Genomic DNA, 20489 nt, shown 5'->3' with positions numbered 1-20489 from the left:
TTCAGCAAATAGCATTTATTATGTAGTAAGAAGTTAATACAAACCACTTTCTAATGTTTTATTATCCATATTGCTTCCTTTGCTGTCTGGATTCATTTTTCTATCACATTATACACTGCTCATTTCCATGGTTATGACCACCTCCAATCCATCAGTTGGTGGTCGTGTTTGCACACTATAGGAAAAATCGCCGGCCTCTCTGGTAGCCGGGACTGTGGTAGTGCACATAGGCTGGTGCTTTTTCCTATTGTGTGAAAGCACGACCGCCACTGATGGATTGCAGGGTGGTCATAACCATGGAAACGAGCAGTGTATAATGTGATGGAAAAATGAATCCAGCCAGCAAAGGCAATATGAATAACAACAATACATTAGTAAGAGCCTTGCAGTAACTTCCTTTACATAAATGCTATTTGCTGAAGTGAGACAGCCCCTTTAAAGGGTTTAGTCCCATCTGAGCCTTTCATGGCTGAGACTGGAATAATGGTAGTAAGAGCTGGACAGTGGTGAGCGCTGTTACAGAAGTCACAAAGCAGGCTACACTCCACCCGTTTCCTTAACTTACATATCAATGAATGGGGAGCTACGCAAACCGTGTATCAGAAATCTACACCATTTCCGCAACTCCTGTGTAAGGAATTAGAGAGGAGCCAAAATAGGGCTTGGCTGTTTCCACTAGTGCTGTGATGGCCAACCTCTGGCACTCCAGCTGTGGTCAAACTACAACTCCCAAAATGCACACTTGCTTGGCTGTTCTCAGAACTCCATAGAAATGGATGGCGCATGCTGGGATGAGTAGTTTCACCACAGCTGAAGTGCCGGAGGTTAGCCATCACTGCACTAGTGCCTCAGACTTTAAATGCAGCCCTCCTAGCCATGGTATTGCAGAAGAGAGGAACGAGGGTCATGGTCCCCCATTCTGGTTGTTAGAGGTTGGACATCCAGCAATCTCAAAGAAATGACCACCAACAAGTCATCTCAAACTAGCTTTTATTGATGCTTATTAAAATAATCTATACTTGGAGTGTTCATGAGGGTGGAAATCAAGCACTATAGATGCTCATAACACACCCTACACATTGCAGTTAAAGTACATTGCTGTCCCTAAAAGCCTATTAGACTGCATGATTATGAGCAAATTATTAGGAACAAGCATTTATATGAACACTTGCTCCCAATATTTGGCTCATATAATCGAGAAGCAGATGAACAAAAACTCTTGTTCACCGGCAGCTGTACATCTTTCATCAGGATTACACAGGGAGATGTGCTGCCGATAATGCATAAAACAAAATGAAAGAGGATCAAATTGTTCCTACTGCATTCGGTGTGCATCACCTGTGTAATCAGGCTGCTGCAAACGAGCGCCAATGAATGTTTTACCATCCATTGGCGCTCGCACTGCCCATAAATCAGGCAGTGTAATACCACCTTAACACATTGCTGAAATAGCGAATCATCATCAGGAGAGGGGGACACAAGCAAATAATGAACACAAATCTAGCATTACCCCTTTAAATGAACAGGCTGTTACTTTTGTACTGCTCTACCACTGCAATCTATGAAATGAATGCAGTCCACATATACTTAGGTGTCAATTTTACTTTATTTAGGGGGAAAAAATTGGGAAAATAGGAACTTCCATGAAACACAGTAGACATAAGTTAGATATCACTGCAAAATGTCTGAGAATGTTTACTTGACACAAGTCTGCTTTGCAGTTACACAATTAGTAATTTTATGCAGTTTGTCACTGTTGCCTTTTCGCACTATTAATGAAAAAATGAGGTTATAGGTCACAAAATGTTTATTACTAAAATTATGCAAAAACTCACTTAAAAAACCATAAATATGTGATGCACATTAGTTTAACAAAAATGTAAACATTTTCTCCAATGTCACATGTGCATAAAACAAAAAAAATAAGCAACACTGCAGTCATACAGTTTCAGTAATTTCTTATGACATAACTAAATTAAAGAGCATATGCATTCTGCTTCCTGACGTATAGTGGTTTTTGCTGTTAATACTGGTTTTAAACTGGATGAGTTTCTGGAATTATTTGGCTAAAAGAGCAAGTAGACTTATGCAAATCAACCAATACTTGCTGTAATAATGGACATTTCCAAAGCTTCAACTTCTCCAGTTAATCTCCACTTCAGTAGGTTTAACAAAAACCACCAACAAAAACCCAACATTTTTTCAAATGATTATTTAGATTGTATTGGGCTCACTGAAAACAGACGTAAGGAATGGAATCTGCTGTGGAGGCCAATTTTTAGAAAGCTTACAAACTCTGCTCTTTAATATGTATACTGCCCTTTACAACAAAATGTACACATGAACATTACTTTTCAGTGCTTCTAAAAGAAATTTAAAAAAAAATTCCAATATTCTATTTCTGCCATTAAAAATAAGGCTTTCATACCACTTGAATGAATGTGTATATGCGAGGGGTGACTGCAGAGAAGTGCGCACATTTGGAGGACTGGTGGAACAGGTCAATTGGCCAGTTTTTATTTTAAACCTATTAACTCTTACCGTCTGTTCCCTTTCTCACTAGTAAACCAGCACTACCATAGTCCACTTCATCCCATCACTGTATGGAAATCAAAGGCAAATCAAAACAATGCTTTAATACAATGGCAGAAACAAAGGAAGAGTAGTCTATTTCTATATTAAAAAGAGAAACTGTTCACAAATGAACAGCATAAGGCAGCCGTCAACAATGTACTCCACACCAAAAAGAAAGTCCGTCAAAAAAGGGTTGAATGACACTGTGCATTGCTACATGAACCACAACTGTACACTCCGGGAACCTCAAGTAAAGAATATGGAAGTCATTAAGCAGGTCATTCCCTGTCCTGACATTTATTACAAATGTCAAAACTCTCATAAAATAAAGCTGACTATTTTATATTCTTATTAAAAAGTCAGAACCGGGAATCGTACATCTAAACACAGGTATGGCATGTCTGTTAAGTATTAACTACATTCTTAGAATTGTTTTAGTGCATTGCATTCTTCAAAACAAAAAAAAAAATACACCTCCCCATTCATGATTAAGCCAACCATCCCATAACCCCCCCTTAGTGACCTACACTTTAGAATTTAGAGAACTAGCCTAAAACCCATCTTCCTTGATGCTACATCTGGTTTTCCCCAAAAAAGAAAGCCCTACGGGTTTGTGTGAAAATAGTACACATAAAAAGTGAAAGCCAACGAACCCTTTAAGTGTTCTGTCACCATCGCATTGCTATTTTGTGCCGCTATTAATGCCAACTTCTGCCAGGGTAGATGAACTAATGAGATCAGGCTGGCATAAATTTGGTATTAGAGTTACACATTCATCTGATATTTAAGCAAAAATGAGTCAATCTCTTCATCACGCCCTTGAGTGGCCAAGATGTCTGCAAATATTGTGCAGGTGTCATGGCTCAAAAGGGGTTTGTGCATCACTCCGAATGAGGTAGGAGAAAAAAAATAAGTTGATTGGAATTTGCCTGCAATGTCCAACTCCACAACCCTGTTTTGTTCCCTTTCTACAGTACAGATTTAGGACAACTTTACTGTGTGCACGCTTACTGTGGATTTCTAGGAAGGAACTCAATAAATGCTATGGGTGAGGCAGCGCTAATACTGAGACACATTGTGTAGGGATGCAGAATTTATAAAATAAAATAAAAGTATAAAGGCAAAATTCTACAATTCACAACATTGGCCCAAGACTGTGTGTGTGTGAATAAAAAATAAAAAGATAAAAACAACAAATGTTAGCTGCTGCCTTTCACATTTTATAAATACAGTTTATTATAGGAACTTTCCTTTGTCATAATCAACATAAGAAAACAAACAGAAAAAACACTAAATTAAATAAGTGAAATATTAGTAAGCCTGGCTGTGCATTGTCAGAAAGGCTTGATAAGTTCTCTTGGACTGTGTTCAATTCCATTTTTCCATGGTGAAGGGGTGCTTTTAGTGTGTATTCTTTCACGTCTTACCCACAACTTATTTTAAGTAAGAGGAAGTGTCTAAGTTAGTACAACCCTCAGATGTTTGTAGCACCCAACAAAGGAATTACAGCCCCAGCTGCCTTGCAAGCTGCATCAAGCTTCTGTAATCTTCTCCCCATGTTAGAAACATAAATTCCACTAAACGAATGTGGTTGTACTCCAGTTGCAAATGATTTCAAGTTACGGAGATTACGAAGACTGTAGGGGAGAGGTCAGCAGTTCCACTTGTTACCAGCTCAAAAGAGAACTCCTGCCCAGGGTCATGAAATATACTTGACTGCTTCCACCGGACCTCACAGAAGCAAAGAAAACCTGTGCAAAGAGTGGAGAATCGGGATTAGTAAGGTTTATTACAAGGTTAGCATGATTTGTGTATTTCACTATATAACTGTTTTAAATAACATCTAATTTGCAGTAATATTTAGGCTAGCAACCAGTCTTGCACTTAATACTGCCTCCTAGTGGTCATTGTATATTTCATTACAACTACAATATCCCCACAATACCATTTTCTGACATGTTTTAGATGTTGGTGGGGATCTCAACAACTGTAATTCTCTGGCACAACAAAAATTTTTACTATGTAATTATCTCTTTAACCAACTTCTTTATATTTAAAGATCCAGTTGGAGGACTACATTTATAAACTTACCATTATTTCTTTAATATCTGAAAATATTAATATACTGTATGTTTTGTTGACACATTTTATGTCACAATACCACTCACTGCCCAGTAAACACTTACCTTATCATTTCGTTCACACAAGAACTTTAGTCTTTGTGCCCTTTTGTGCATAAAAACTCCATCAAGGTGACCAGTCTCAACAGATCGAATTTCAATGGCTTTTTCGCCCCATCCCATTATCTGATTAGATCGAATGTATGCTAAAAAATAAATAAAAATATATTCAGGAGTTTTATTGTACTGTAAATAAATGTGAAAGAAAATATTTCTCAAGTCTTTAAGGGGGGGTAAATGTACGCATAACAAACTCCATGTAAAACATACCAACAGAGGTCGGCATTTCTCCCCATTGTAGAACCACATCTTTGGTGATCCTGCCGTAAGTATTAACATAAACTCCTTCATCTTCATAACAAACCAACAACTCCATGCCATCTGTATTTGGGAGAATAATAATTGCATGTGGCTGGATACTGCTCTGGATCTATAAAAAGAGCACAGTAAAGCAACATTATTGAACTTTCTATTCAGTCTTTCTAGCAATTAAATCACAGTAAGGGCACACAGCAGGAAGTGAATGGAAATGCCCACTTAGCCAATCAAGGCCAGTGATTGGTTGAGTGGGCATTAACTGCCACATAAATATTGCCCTTATAGGGAATCAAACTCCCGCTTGCAGCGCGGGGTTAGCCACTTTTGTCTCAAGCCAAAACCAAGAAGTGGAGAGCATTGGACACTGATGTATATTGCCTGGCCTGTAATCTCGCACGTGCACCAATGCTCCTCGCATCAGTGCATGCACAGAGCAACTGCTATGGCTTTCTAAGCAGTGCAGATGCTCATCATGCACCCAGAACTGGAGATGACCGCTTTGCAGATGAATCATCCAGAGCTCTGGGGAGGATCATGATGCAACTATATTCCCCTCTCGTCTCACTGATACCTATATGTCATTGGTGTATGAGCGGTATGCATCAGAGCTGCTTAGGAAGCTGAACCATATACTCTGCGCATGCGCCGATACTGGGAGCAACAACGCAGATATGAGATTACAGGGCCAGACAAGAATCAATAACCTAATAATAATGAATGCTGATTACTCTGTATGACATCACATACAAACATAAAAATAGTGGGGTAGATTTATCAAACTGGTGTAAAACAGAACTGGCTTAGTTGACCATAGCAACCAACCAGAGTCCACCTTTCATTTTCCAAACGAGCTGTGAAAAATGAAAGGTTGAATCTGATTGGTTGCTAAGGACAACTAAGCCAGTTCTGCTTTACACCAGTTTGATAAATCTCCTCCACCATCTTTTTACTCAACAGGATTACCCTACTAGGCATGACTAGTTTAATAGGGTTGATCCTGTTGACATATTCTCTTCAAGCCTAGAGTAGAGTAATCAGAGATTTAAAATAACTAAAACTATACAGAATACAAGTTGTAGTTAATGCCTTCAAACAAAATCATATAAAATGTATTCACCTCCTGCTGTCATAAGATGCTGCTGGCTGAGTCCCTTTAACCCCTTCAGGACCCTGACATTTTTCACCTTAAGGACCAGGCCATTTTTTTTTAGCAAATTTTACGTTAAAAAGCTTTTACTTATCCAGGCCATTCTGAGAATGTTTTCTCGTCACATATTGTACTTCATGACAGTGGTAAATTTGAGTAAAAATATTTCATTTTTATTTATAAAAAAAATACAAAATGTACCAAAAATTTAAATTTTCAAAATGTCAATTTCTCGGCTTTTAAAACAGATAGTGATGCCTCCTAAAATAGTTATTACTTTACATTTTCCATATGTCTACTTCATGTTTGGATCATTTTGCAAATTAGATTTTCTTTTTTTTGGGATGTTAGAAAGCTTGGAAGTTTAGAAGTAAATCTTGAAATTTTTCAGAAAATTTCCAAAACCCACTTTTTAAAAGGACCAGTTCAGGTCTGAAATCACTTTGTGAGGCTTACATAATCGAAACCACCCATAACTGGCTCCATTTTAGAAATTAAACCCCTCAAGGTATTCAAAACTGATTTTACAAACGTTGTTTACCCTTTAGGTGTTCCACAAGAAATAAAGTAAAATGTAGATGCAATTTTAGAATTTCACTTTTTTTGGGAGATTTTACATTTTAAAGAAAATTTTTTCCAGTAACTCCAGTGACAAAGCAAGTGTTAACAGCCAAACAAAACTCAATAGTTTTTTCCCTGATTCTGTAGTTTACAGAAACACCCCATATATGGTCGTAAACTGCTGTACGGGCGCACACAAGTGTGCAGAAGGAAAGGAATGCCATATGGTTTTTGGAAAGCAGATTACACGGATAATTTTAAGTTGCCATGTCACATTTGAAGAGTAGAAACTCCAAAAAAAAAACAAAAAAAACAAAAAAAAAAAACAACATTTTGGAAACTACGGGATAAGGTGGCAATTTTGTTGGTACTATTTTAGGGTACATATGATTTTTGGTTGCTCTATATTACACTTTTTGTGAGGCAAGGTAACAAAAAAAAAATAGCTATTTTGGCAACGTTTTTATTTCTTGTTATTTACAATGTTCATCTAACAGGTTAGATCATGTAGTATTTTTATAGAGCCCGTTGTTACGGACACGACAATACCAAAAATCAAGATTTGCGGTTGTTTGTTTCAGTTTTACATAATAAAGCATTTTTGAAGAAAAAAAAAAAAATGATTTTTTAGTGTCTCTATATTCTGAAAGCCATAGATTTTAAAATTTTCTGGGCGACTGCCTTATGTAGGGGCTAATTTTTTTCAGTATGAGATAATGGTTTGATTGGTACTATTTTAGGGTGCATATGACTTTTTGATCGCTTGGTATTACACTTTTTGTGTAAGGCGACACAAAAATGGCTTTTTACACCGTTTTTTTAATTTATTTTTACTGTGTTTGTGTTCACTTGAGGGGTTAGTTCATGTGATATTTTTATAGAGCAGGTTCTTATGGACGCGTCGATACCCAATATGTATACTTATATTATTTATTTAAGTTTTACACAATAACAGCATTTATGAAACAAAAAATAAAAATAAAAAATCATGTTTTAGTGTCTCCATATTCTGAGAACCATATTTATTTTATTTTTTGGGTGATTGTCTTAGGTAGGGTATCATTTTTGCGGGATGAGATGATGGTTTGATTGGCACTATTTTGGAGTGCATATGACTTTTTGATCACTTGCCATTACACTTTTTGGGATGTAAAATGATAAAAAATGTCTTTTTTTTTACGATGTTTACCTGAGGGGTTAGGTCATGTGATACTTTTATAGAGCAGGTCCTTACGGACATCGCAATACCTAATATGTATACTTTTTTAATTAAAGTTTTACACAAGTTTTTTTTTTTTTTTGGGCGATTATCTTAGGTGTTTTCACCTTTTATACTTTAGGTTGCATCTCTAATACATTTTGCAATGCCATGGGCAGGACTAGGGTTATATATGTGAGTGCTAGTTATTATTGATCTTTGGAGTAACTGTATTATGATTTATACCCATATGTGTTACTGTTCATATGTGACCGGGTGAACTTTAACCTGGGGGTGGATGCCTTTGTCATGGTATCTCAGGTATTGCTTCTAATTATTAATCATGTCTGTTATTGTCTTTTTGTATTAAACTGCTTTAATAAATTATGAATTTATACTATATGTGTGTGTTTGATTGTTTGGTGTTGTCAGGTATTTTGTCGCCCACATTATATTAATTGTTGCACATCAATATTGGAGGATTGTCTTAGGCAGTAGCTCTTTTTTTGCAGGAATAGGTGACGGTTAGATTGGTACTATTTTTGCGACTTTTTAATCGCTTGGTGTTGCACTTTTAGTGATGAAAGGTGACAAAAAATGTTTTTTATTTTTTTAGCAGTTTTTATTTTTATTTTACTGCGTTTACCTGAGGGGTTAGGTCATGTGATATTTTTATAGAGCCAGTAGATACAGATGGGGCGATACTTAATATGTCTACTTTTCTTTTTTTCCCTATTTTTCACAATTTCGTTTTAGTTTATTTTGGGAAAAGGACGCTTTTTTATTTTTTTGCAAAACAATTTTTTTTAAACTTCTTTTTCCACTTAATTTATTGTCCCACTTTGGGGCTTTAACTTTTGGGGGTCTGATCCCCTTTACAATGCATCACAATACTTCTGTATTGTAATGCATTGGTTGTAAGTGTATTACACACTGTAATACACTTACAGCGTGCTTCCTGTGAGGTCCAGGGGAAGCTGGATCTCACAGGCTGTCACGGAATGCAGCCACGATGCCTTACGCTGGGTTCACACCTGAGCGTTCTGAAAGGAGCGCTCTGTATGCACGATTGTACCAGTGTTTGCAATCGCGCATACAGAGACAAGCGAACGCCCATTGTCGTGCGTTCCCGAAAGTCTATGTACGGGAACGCGCGACAAGATGCCCCAAAGAAGCTCATGTACTACTTGGGGCGTCGGGCATTTTACAGTGCGATCGTACGCGCTGTAAAACGCTCAGGTGAGAACCATGCCGATAGGGAAGCATTGGTTTCCCCTTGTTGAGCGTTTTACAGCGCGTAGGAACGCGGTGTAAAACGCTTAGGTGTGAACCCAGCCTTAGGAAGGCACTGGGCTGCCTTTCCTGCCATCGGGTCCCCGTCACAGCAGCGCAGGGACCCGATGGCCACCCTGCACGTGCCGTGGTCAGCGCTGACTGTGGCAGTGTGAGGGTTAATGTGTGCTCCTGCACCTGCCTGATCAGATTATACATCTATGGCATGTTTACAAGATATGTAATACATTCCGAATAGATGGAAGTTTAGCTATATACGGAATTCCCATCAACTAAACTGTTCTATGGATATGCCATAAATGCATCTGGTGGGAAGTCTCCCAGAGCCAAAAATGTACTAATATCCACAATACTTACATGTGTTGGTAGATAAATGTCATAGACTGCTCCTGAGTCCACATCAACAGCATGAAAGCCTGCACAGGAACCATAAATCACCTTTAGCCGTTGTCCTTCTTCAACAGTCAGGTCCACTAACAGTGGCCTATGTACCAAGTCTCCAAATGACTGCAAGTAAAGAATGGAAGAAAAAAAAACAAAAAAACTTTACATCACATTTGTACATTTAAACCAGTTTTATTGTATGTTTTTCTTTTACACATAAAATGTAAAAGGTCTGATAACCACTGAAAAAAATGCAGAACATACATTTGAGAAAATTAGAGCCAACGTACCTTAAAGGCCATGAATTTGTGATATGGCTTTGGTGCCCAGGCATAAACTTCCACTGAACTTTTTAAAGCAATTACCAAAAACTTGATGCGCTCGTATTTTACTAAAGTAAAATGAAAAAAAAAACATTAAACTAGAAACAAGATGGCCATCACAAGTATTATTACATTTTTCTGAAAAGAGTACTCAATATATTTACTCCTCTACTATTTCTGTGCAGGCCAGTAAAAAATAAAGAGAGTCATTTATCAAACTGGTGGAAAGTAGAACTGGCTTAGTTGCTCATAGCAACCAGATTTCACCTTTCATTTTGGACAGCTCCTTTGGAAAATGAAAGGAGGAATCTAGTTGCTATGGGCAACTAAGCTAGTTCTACTTTACACCATTTGATAAATGACCCCCAAAATATCAAAAATACATATAGCATTTTTATGGCTAGTGTGTATGAATACACATACATGCGCTCTACATTACACTAATCTCCACTGTGAAAATATCTGCTAAAACCAAAGGCAGTACTAGTACCACCAAAGGTACAGAAACATTTTAAATATCTCCAAGCCTCGTTATGGGAGCAAAGAGATGACAAAGCCAGGACCAGTCTGCTGTTGGATCTAGGTTAGAAGCAGCAGCTCAAGTAGTTATGTGAAGGAGTTGCAGCAAAAATGTAGGAAATTTTTAAGGAATATTATTTAGTATGTGTCATGCTCTCTATCGGTCAGGCAAGGAATAGATTCATTACTGTTCGTTTATGTTATGGAGCTCTATCAGAGAAAAGGTCTTTCGGAACCTTGAGAAAGGTTGAACTTGATTGACCAGTGTCTTTTTTTCAACCTATGGAATTAATTCTAAATGTTCATGTATGATATAAACTGAAATAGAAATGACTACAGGTCTATATACCTACCAACTTTATAGTGCACACAACCTTCCAAATCACCAACAGTTGTCCACCCCTGTTTCTTCTCAACCTCTGGGTCATTGCGGAGAATTTTGTTTCTCAGCCAAGACAAGTAATACACTCTTAACTTGTTCTTCTTTCCTGTAAAGAACAAATGCACAATGTGCTATGGCTGCTCATGCTAATGAAGCCATTACTGTAAAATCAATCTAGACATTAGAACTTATTTTTGTGAATGCTTGATCATGGGGTATTGCCATAGCTCCATTCATTAAAGGGGTTATTTGAGAAATAATACTGATGACCTATCCACAGGATAGGTCATCAATACCACATCAGCAGGGGTCTCAGTCCCAGCATCACTGCTGATCAGCTGTTTCTAGAAGCTCTGGTGAACGATGCAGGCTCCAGACAGCTTACAAGGACAGCACCGTACATCAAAAAGCCACTGTGCTTGGTTTTGCAGCTCAGCCCTATTCAAGTCAATAGGCCACGTGACCCATCTAAGGTGAAGTCACATGGCCTTGGAAGAGGCCTCAGAGCTCATGGAGTTCTCGGCTTCTTTGAACAGCTGATCATTGTGTGGGTCCTGGGTGTCTGACCCCCGCCAATCTGATCTTGATGACCTATCCTGAGGATAGGTCATCAATATTAATTTCTGGATAACTCTTAATTCTGCATTTTATGTCGCTCTCAAGTTTGGAAACTCACGTTCTGTAGACTCGCGCTTGGAGCCTATTTTCAGATCACATATTGAGTAAATTAACATACTGTTATGATCATACATTGTGCTGCACAGCATGAGGCCACTACAAATACTCTTTAAGGCTGTTTCACACAAGCGAGTCCATTGCAGGAATCACGCTCAGCGTGTGAGCGTGATCCTCCATTCTGGACTTGCAGGGGTGCAAGACATTATACTGATTTATAATGCTATGTGCCTCTACTTAACCTTACTGATACAGAATCATACTGACAGCTTTATGTCACTATGATTCTGTATCAGCAAGGTCAAGCAGAGGCACATAGCATTATAAATCACGATAATGCCATGCACTCCTGCAAGTCCACAACAGGATCATGCTGGCACACGGAGCCAGAGGATCACGCTGGCACACGGAGCGCGATTCCTGCAATGGACTCACTCATGTGAAACACCCCTTAGAGGCATGACCTGCACACCTCTGGGGTACATGTAACAAGGGTTACAAATCTTGATCTCAAAGGAATTTTAACCATATTTGATGTAAAGATGCAGAATTTGCTAAATGTTTTTTCGTGCCAGGTAAGCTTGTATGAATGCTCGTTTGTTAACACTGTAGTACAACATGCAGCTCATAATACAGCCTGCTGCATCTGTATAGCAAATTATAAATAGAACCAAACAAACCCACTACCCTCTTTACAAATATGTATGCTACCAGGACTGACTAAATGTGTCTATACATAAGGATGACTGTTATAAAGGGTTTATAGATGCAACTTTACCTGATATTGTAACCAGCACATTTAAACCCTCAAGGACATCCATTTGCTGAAATCGCCTTCTGTTGATGAGAGGGTAGACTTTTCCCTGACCACTTCTGTCTAACAGCATTAATCCACTTTCTGTGCCGACCAACAAATTTACACCTGTGAGAAAATAAGAGAGAACCATTAGAAATTGTAAGTGTTTTGCCTGTATGAGTGAGTGGAACAGTGAGGGAACAGATTTCCAGGAGACTGAAATATCAGCTACATTGTTACAACAATTAAGAATTCCCCTAACAATTGGTTTTATTTTTAATGTCACCCGTTTCTTATACAACGGTCACAAAAAAGTTATATTTACAAGTTAACCACTTCAACCCCCCTAGCTGAATCCCTTAATGACCAGGCCACTTTTTACACTTCTGCACTACACTACTTTCACCGTTTATTGCTCGGTCATACAACTTACCACCTAAATGAATTTTACCTCCTTTTCTTCTCACTAATAGAGCTTTCATTTGGTGGTATTTCATTGCTGCTGACATTTTTACTTTTTTTGTTGTTATTAATCGAAATGTAACGATTTTTTTGCAAAAAAAATTCATTTTTCACTTTCAGTTTACAAACTATGGTACAAAAATGTGAATTTCCGCTTTTTGAAGCAGCTCTGACTTTCTGAGCACCTGTCATGTTTCCTGAGGTTCTACAATGCCCAGACAGTAGAAAACCCCCACAAATGACCCCATTTCGGAAAGTAGACACCCTAAGGTATTCGCTGATGGGCAAAGTGAGTTCATAGAACTTTTTATTTTTTGTCACATGTTAGCGGAAAATGATGATTTATTTATTTTATTTTATTTTTCTTACAAAGTCTCATATTCCACCAACTTGTGACGAAAAATAAAAACTTCCATGAACTCACTATGCCCATCACGAAATACCTTGGGGTGTCTTCTTTCCAAAATGGGGTCACTTGTGGCGTAGTTATACTGCCCTGGCATTTTAGGGGCCCAAATGCGTGCAAAGTAGTTTGAAATCAAAATCTGTAAAAAATGACCGGTGAAATCCGAAAAGGTGCTCTTTGGAATATGTGCCCCTTTGCCCACCTAGGCTGCAAAAAAGTGTCACACATCTGGTATCGCCGTACTCAGGAGAAGTTGGGGAATGTTTTGGGGTGTCATTTTACATATACCCATGCTGGGTGAGAGAAATATCTTGGCAAAAGACAACTTTTCCAATTTTTTTATACAAAGTTGTCTTTTGCCAAGATATTTCTCTCACCCAGCATGGGTATATGTAAAATGACACCCCAAAACACATTGCCCAACTTCTCCTGAGTACGGCGATACCAGATGTGCGACACTTTTTTGCAGCCTAGGTGGGCAAAGGGGCCCAGATTCCAAAGAGCACCTTTAGGATTTCACCGGCCATTTTTTTTTTTACAGATTTTGATATCAAACTACTTCGCACACATTAGGGCCCCTAAATTGCCAGGGCAGTATAACTACCCCACAAGTGACCCCATTTTGGAAAGAAGACACCCCAAGGTATTCCGTGATGGGCATGGCGAGTTCCTAGAATTTTTAATTTTCTGCTAACTTGTGACAAAAAAATAATGATTTTTTTTCTTACAAACTTGTGACAAAAAATAAAAAATTCTAGGAACTCGCCATGCCCCTCACAGAATACCTTGGGGTGTCTTCTTTCCAAAATGGGGTCACTTATGGGGTAGTTATACTGCCCTGGCATTCTAGGGGCCCTAATGTGTGCAAAGTAGTTTGAAATCAAAATCTGTAAAAAATGGCCGGTGAAATCCTAAAGGTGCTCTTTGGAATGTGGGCCCCTTTGCCCACCTAGGCTGCAAAAAAGTGTCGCACATCTGGTATATACCCATGCTGGGTGAGAGAAATATCTTGGCAAAAGGCAACTTTTCCCATTTTTTTATACAACGTTTATACAAAGTTGGCATTTGACCCAGCATGGGTATATGTAAAATGACACCCCAAAACACATTCCCCAACTTCTCCTGAGTACGGCGATACCACATGTGACACTTTTTTGCAGCCTAGATGCGCAAAACGGCCCAAATTCCTTTTAGGAGGGCATTTTTAGACATTTGGATCCCAGACTTCTTCTCACGCTTTCGGGCCTCTAAAATGCCAGGGCAGTATAAATACCCCACTTGTGACCCCATTTTGGAAAGAAGACACCCCATGGTATTCAATGAGGGGCATGGCGAGTTCATAGAATTTTTTTTTTTGGGGCACAAGTAAACGGAAATTGATTTTTTGGGGTATTTTCTCACAAAGTCTCCCTTTCCGCTAACTTGGGACAAAAATTTCAATCTTTCATGGACTCAATATGCCCCTCACGGAATACCTTGGGGTGTCTTCTTACCGAAATGGAGTCACATGTGGGGTATTTATACTGCCCTGGCATTTTAGGGGCCCTAAAGCGTGAGAAGAAGTCAGGAATATAAATGTCTAAAATTTTACGCATTTGGATTCCGTAAGGGGTATGGTGAGTTCATGTGAGATTTTATTTTTTGACACAAGTTAGTGGAATATGAGACTTTGTAAGAAAAAAAAACAAAAAAAAAAAACAATTTCCGCTAACTTGGGCAAAAAAATGTCTGAATGGAGCCTTACAGGGGGGTGATCAATGACAGGGGGGTGATCACCTATATAGACTCCCTGATCACCCCCCCCCCCCTGTTATTGATCACCTCCCTGTCATTGATCACCCCCCTGTAAGGCTCCATTCAGACGTCCGTATGATTTTTACAGATCCACGGATACATGGATCGGATCTGCAAAACACATACGGACGTCTGAATGGAGCCTTACAGGGGGGGGATCAATGACAGGGGGGTGATCACCCATATAGACTCCCTGATCACCCCCCTGTCATTGATCACCCCCCTGTAGGGCTCCATTCAGACGTCCGTATGATTTTTACGGATCCACGGATCGGATCCGCAAAACACATACGGACGTCTGAATGGAGCCTTATAGGGGGGTGATCAATGACAGGGGGTGATCAGGGAGTGTATATGAGGTGATCACCCCCCTGTCATTGATCACCCCCCTGTAAGGCTCCATTCAGACGTCCGTATGTGTTTTACGGATCCGATCCATGTATCAGTGGATCCGTAAAAATCATACGGACGTCTGAATGGAGCCTTACAGGGGGGTGATCAATGACAGGGGGGTGATCAGGGAGTGTATATGAGGTGATCACCCCCCTGTAAGGCTCCATTCAGACGTCCGTATGATTTTTACGGATCCACGGATACATGGATCGGATCCGCAAAACACATACGGACGTCTGAATGGAGCCTTACAGGGGGGTGATCAATGATCGGGGGGGGGGGGGGGTTGTAGTATGCAGAGCACAAGGCGTTACAAAATCTTATCTCCAGCCTGCCAGCGAACGATCGCCGCTGGCAGGCTGGAGATCCTGTCTCTTACCTTCCGATCCTGTGAACGCGCGCGCCTGTGTGCGCGTGTTCACAGGAAATCACGGCTCTCGCGATATGACGCGTATATGCGTCACTCTGCGCAGAGCTGCCGCCTCCGGTCCGCAGATCTGCGTTAGGCGGTCCGGAGGCGGTTAAAGAACCTCTGTCAGCATGATCAACCCTATTAAACAGTCATATTGCCTGGTGGGGTTGATCATTCTGATTAAAAAGCTTTCTTTTGTCTGTATGCTGAACAGCCGCTGAGATATCTGCATTTTTAGCTAAATGCAAATGAGCGTGTTTAAGCACCAAGGGGTCGGACTGAGCGCTCGGAGCACTGCTATTGTAACGCCTTGTGCTCTGCATACTACCCCCCCCCCATCCCTTTGTGTGCAGCAGAGGGGCGTTACAAAAGCAGGGAGGGGGGAGCGTACAGAGCACAGGGCTATTACAAAAGCAGTGCTCCAAGGACTCTGGCCAGCCCTCTGGTGCTCAAACTCTCTTATTAGCATATAAATAAATAAAAACTCGGCAGCTGACAGACGTGTGAGCACGATCGAGCAAACTTTTGAATTAGAGCTATGCCGCCGGCCGGGGCAAGCTCAGTGAAAGTAATAGGGTCTAGCCTCCCGAATCCCCTTCATGTGGATGTAAGAGCAAGAAAAAGCCTGAACATACAGTCGAACAAACAAGAACCCAGAAACAGGTAATTACCAATCTGGAGTTGTATAGCTATTGTATTTTGTGTTTTCAGGGCACTGACAGATAGTGAAGGTGGACAGGGAGTGCAATTGCGCAGTACCATAGTACAAAATATACGTATCACTTGTGATTAGCAGCGGCAGCGAAACCGCTGCGGTACCACAGCGTTAGTGATTAAGAGGTGCAAGCCCCTGTGTAACAGAGAAAAATCTAGTTTCTGGTTGGGTGACATGTCATCATGTTTAGCGGTATCATCATTATAATGTATTCTAATTCTGCTAGATATATGTTCTATGATGACTGCAAAGGCAGAGTACTGTTAATGAATATTCATGAACAGCCATCCTGTTTAAGATACGCAGGAAGTTCAGCAGGATCATAAAATAAGTTATATAAACTTTCCGTACTGTATGTATAAGCAAATAAATTAAAAAAAAGAGAACTGTAGAGTCAGATTATTGACTACCTAGCTACAGGACCTTTTAAAATGAAATTTCTTTAACATGGTAACTCACCCCATAGTGCAGCGCATAGTATTTCAGAATTAAATCTCTTCTTGTATTTGCGAATCTCAGGTGTATCACTCTGTGGCCTTGTGTTTGTGGGATTAACATTAACAACTGACCCTTTCCTTGTGGGATCCTGCCTCATAGCATCTGGCCTCAGCGCTTCACTGGAAAATCCCACTAAAATAAAATTAGTATTTTTAAGGTTAGCTTCCAGTGTGCGCATGTATGTACCTGAAAGATATAAGCAACCACATGTTCAATGATAAAAAACCTCATCATTTCACTTCTTGTAACACTGCACACAGCAAGCAGGGTGGAGAGGCAGACAGCACTACAAGGTGAGGGGAAAACACAAGGTCTGTGTATATTCACACTGTTACCACAGACAATCCAGAAGGCTTACATTAGGGAGTTCTGACAGTTGGTTAACAGGGGTGGGTATATAATCTGTGACTACGGCTGTAGGACACAGATAGATATGACCCACAAATTTAGCATGCTGGAATCCTATCTATATGTTCAGGTTAAAAAAAACAAATACATAAAAAATAAAAAAGGAGACTAAATTCTGCATGCAGTGATGTATCAAACCTTTATTGAAAATGTGGCCACCAATGCACGGGATGTAGAAATGAAGGTTAGATTCAGTTTTATCATTCCATTGTCAACAACACCACAGATGAAATAAGCATTTGGTCACTGACCAATGACCGCCCAGAAGTCGGAAAATTAAAGATTACAGAATATGTAAACTTAAAAGCTCTTTCGATGATGGGCACGCAACGAGTCACAGCAACAAGTTTCCTTCAATACATTGCCAGTCTATGCTGAGGTGACATAAGTTAGTTTTCAGCAGGCTTGCTATGCTAGGTGAATACTTCTCGCCTATCTAGGTTTGGTAGGTTCATGTGCATTATAAAGTTGTTAGAAGCAGGGATGCTGTTAGCCCGGAGCACAAGAAACATATACCCACAAAATGAGAGCATTGCAAAAGTACATATTTTATAGAGAATTGTGGTCTTAAGAAACTAGGCTACTATAGACTTCACTAAGTCCGTAGGAAGAATTTGAGTTCAAATACTACAGTCAAATCAGAAACTGAATGCACTTAAATCGTTCAATTGTGTAAAATTAAGACTCAGGAAGTGCTAATATCACCTGTGCTACTTCCATGAGAGTACCTACCCACTGATGTAACGGTTGTTCCACTGGACGGAGAAATCTGGAGTAATCGAGGATCGATAAAAGGTGTAAATGAGGAGGAAGATTTGTGTTTCTGAAGAGTGTTACTAGCGGACTGGGTCTGCAAGGAAAAATAAAAGAGCGTCAAAACAGTAAAAAAAAATACTGAACACACATAAAATGTGAGATGGGGAACAGAAGGCAGAACATTTAAAAGTATAAAGGAAACTACCTTCCTGCTGCGGTGTTCTAGTATAACTAAGTGGAGTGTTGTCCAAATATCACATAGTATTAGAAAATAATGTAAGCTGGCAAAAAAAAGAAATGGACTGGAGACTGATGAATGTGCAGAAAAATCGGATTTAAAAGTCAAAATGATTTTCTCTGCCAATTGAGGCTACTTTCACACTGGCGTTTCTGGGTCTGCTTGTGAGATCCGTTTAAGGGCTCTCACAAGTGGCCCCAAACGGATCAGTTCAGCCCCAATGCATTCTGAATGGATAAGGATCCGCTCAGAAGGCATCAGTTTGGCCGCGTTCGGTCACTGTTCCGCTTTGGATGTGGACACCAAAACGCTGCTTGCAGCATTCTGGTGTCCACCTGACGATGCACAGCCAAACGGATCCTTCCGGAAACACAATTCAAGTCAACGAGGACCGATCTGTTTGTACTGGCTCCGCTTTGAGATGTATCCATTTCAAAACGTTCAGGTCTCTGCGCATGCCCAGTAATTTTCTTTCCCTCCCAGCATCGTCGGCCATCTTGGAGGAGCGACTCGGTGAACACTGGTAAGTATTGGAAGTTTGTCTGTTTTCTGTCTTTATCCTGTTCTATTTATCCATCTATTACTGGGGGGGGGGGGGCAGCTGGCACTGGGGGAGCTGCTGGCACTGGTGGGGGCAGCTGCTGGCACTGGTGGGGGGCAGCTGCTGGCACTGGTGGGATACATTTTTTGTTTATTTTTTCATTAGCTTCGTCCAAAAATTAAAGAGAAAGTTATGTGGTGGGCAAGCACCAATTTATCTTCTATAAAGTACATAAAAAAAAAAAATATGCTGGGTGATATCTCTGTAAACGGTGCTCGAAACATGTTCTTATAATGTTATCTGCATTTTGTCTGGTATTATGTCGCGTACAGATGTCTTCACCTTAACAAGTTGATCTGAGACACCCACCCAGACGGCGCCGTCGTATTCAGAGACCGGTAAGTATAAAGTCAACGCTTGGAGTTTATACTGTTTGATTCGTTGCATTAATCAGTATGTCTGTGAAGGTTCTCATTTATCCAGGTCATGGTATATATCTGTAAAGAATAAATCCATCTACAGTACGTCCAGTTGCCTTGATTTATTCTTTACAGATATTAGTCAGTATGTGCTTTTATTCTAGCCTTTTTCATTATCATCTGCCGACTATCCAGCTGTGGCCGGCTCACCAGTGGTGGCCTCGCAGTCATCCAGGTGTGTGTGTGTGTGTGTGTGTGTATATATATATTTAGTTATTTAAATACATCATGGTTAAACTATTTTTTGTTTCAGCAACCTGCACCTAGAGCCACCAGCCAGGATCCCCCAGTTGCCTCCAGAGTTCGTGGGAGTGTCCGTGGCGGTCGCAGATGTGTAATTAGCATTTTGTTTTCAGTTCATTTGACATTTCTTTTTCTTTCAGGGTTCCAGGGGTTCCACCAGAGAAGATGAGGAGTTCGTTGTCCTGCACGTTGATAACGAGCTCCTCGTCCAACTGGTGGAGGCGCGTCCAACTTTATGGGACCACTCAGACCGCCACCACGCTGATCATCATCGCACCCAGCGGCTCTGGAGGGACATATGTTCAGATCTTTTTGAGACCTGGGGGGATCTAAATGCGGCGGCTCAAAAGAAACATGGTAAATACAGCAATATTGTTGTTAACCTTACATCATGCAAATTATTATTTTTATGTTTTTTTCAACAGTCAAACAGGTTACCACGCAGTGGCGATCTATCCAGGACCGCTTTAGGAGGGTCTATAACAAGGAAGTTAAGGCCCCGAGTGGCTCCGGAGCAACCTCAGGGCCTACATACATGTATACGGCGGCCCTGGGGTTCCTACGACGTATAATGGCACCCGAAGGTAATTTTTTTTAAGGACTGTAAAAAGCATTTATTTTAAGGGGCTGTCTGAGACAGCGGAGCGTTTAGCTCCCCTGTTTTGGCCAGCCCCCTACAGTCAGAGGGATAACTGTTCTCTCAATCTGAGTCTAGGGGCCTGTCTGGCGTTTGGCTTCCCTGTTTTGGCCAGCCCCCTATTGTATAAGGTAGCCATAGCATAGAACATGGATGC

The 20489-nt window shown here is 40.2% G+C and overlaps 1 protein-coding gene across 11 annotated transcripts in view; it reads right to left on the bottom strand.

The window, feature by feature from the left end:
• Positions 1-1587: 1587 nt before the first annotated feature.
• The window catches only part of MAP4K4 (mitogen-activated protein kinase kinase kinase kinase 4), a 154105-nt gene continuing 135203 nt past the window's right edge, over positions 1588-20489 (bottom strand). For 6 of the 11 annotated variants that reach the window (XM_044283922.1, XM_044283924.1, XM_044283926.1 and 3 more), the window contains 9 exons: positions 18171-18288; positions 16992-17162; positions 12333-12476; positions 10851-10985; positions 9946-10046; positions 9629-9778; positions 5025-5184; positions 4761-4900; positions 1588-4325 (listed from right to left, as the gene is read on the bottom strand). In XM_044283922.1, coding sequence (XP_044139857.1) covers positions 4242-4325; positions 4761-4900; positions 5025-5184; positions 9629-9778; positions 9946-10046; positions 10851-10985; positions 12333-12476; positions 16992-17162; positions 18171-18288 — 1203 coding nt within the window. In that variant the 3' untranslated portion in view covers positions 1588-4241. Of the gene's footprint in view, positions 4326-4760; positions 4901-5024; positions 5185-9628; positions 9779-9945; positions 10047-10850; positions 10986-12332; positions 12477-16991; positions 17217-18170; positions 18289-20489 lie in introns of all 11 variants that reach the window. The other 5 variants (XM_044283920.1, XM_044283916.1, XM_044283921.1 and 2 more) reach the window with 1 other exon arrangement.

This window comes from Bufo gargarizans, chromosome 3 (genome assembly GCF_014858855.1).
Source record: "Bufo gargarizans isolate SCDJY-AF-19 chromosome 3, ASM1485885v1, whole genome shotgun sequence".
NCBI classification, from domain to species: domain Eukaryota; kingdom Metazoa; phylum Chordata; class Amphibia; order Anura; family Bufonidae; genus Bufo; species Bufo gargarizans.
The sequence above is the reverse complement of the archived record's forward strand: the minus strand, read 5'-3'. Positions and strand labels throughout refer to the sequence as shown.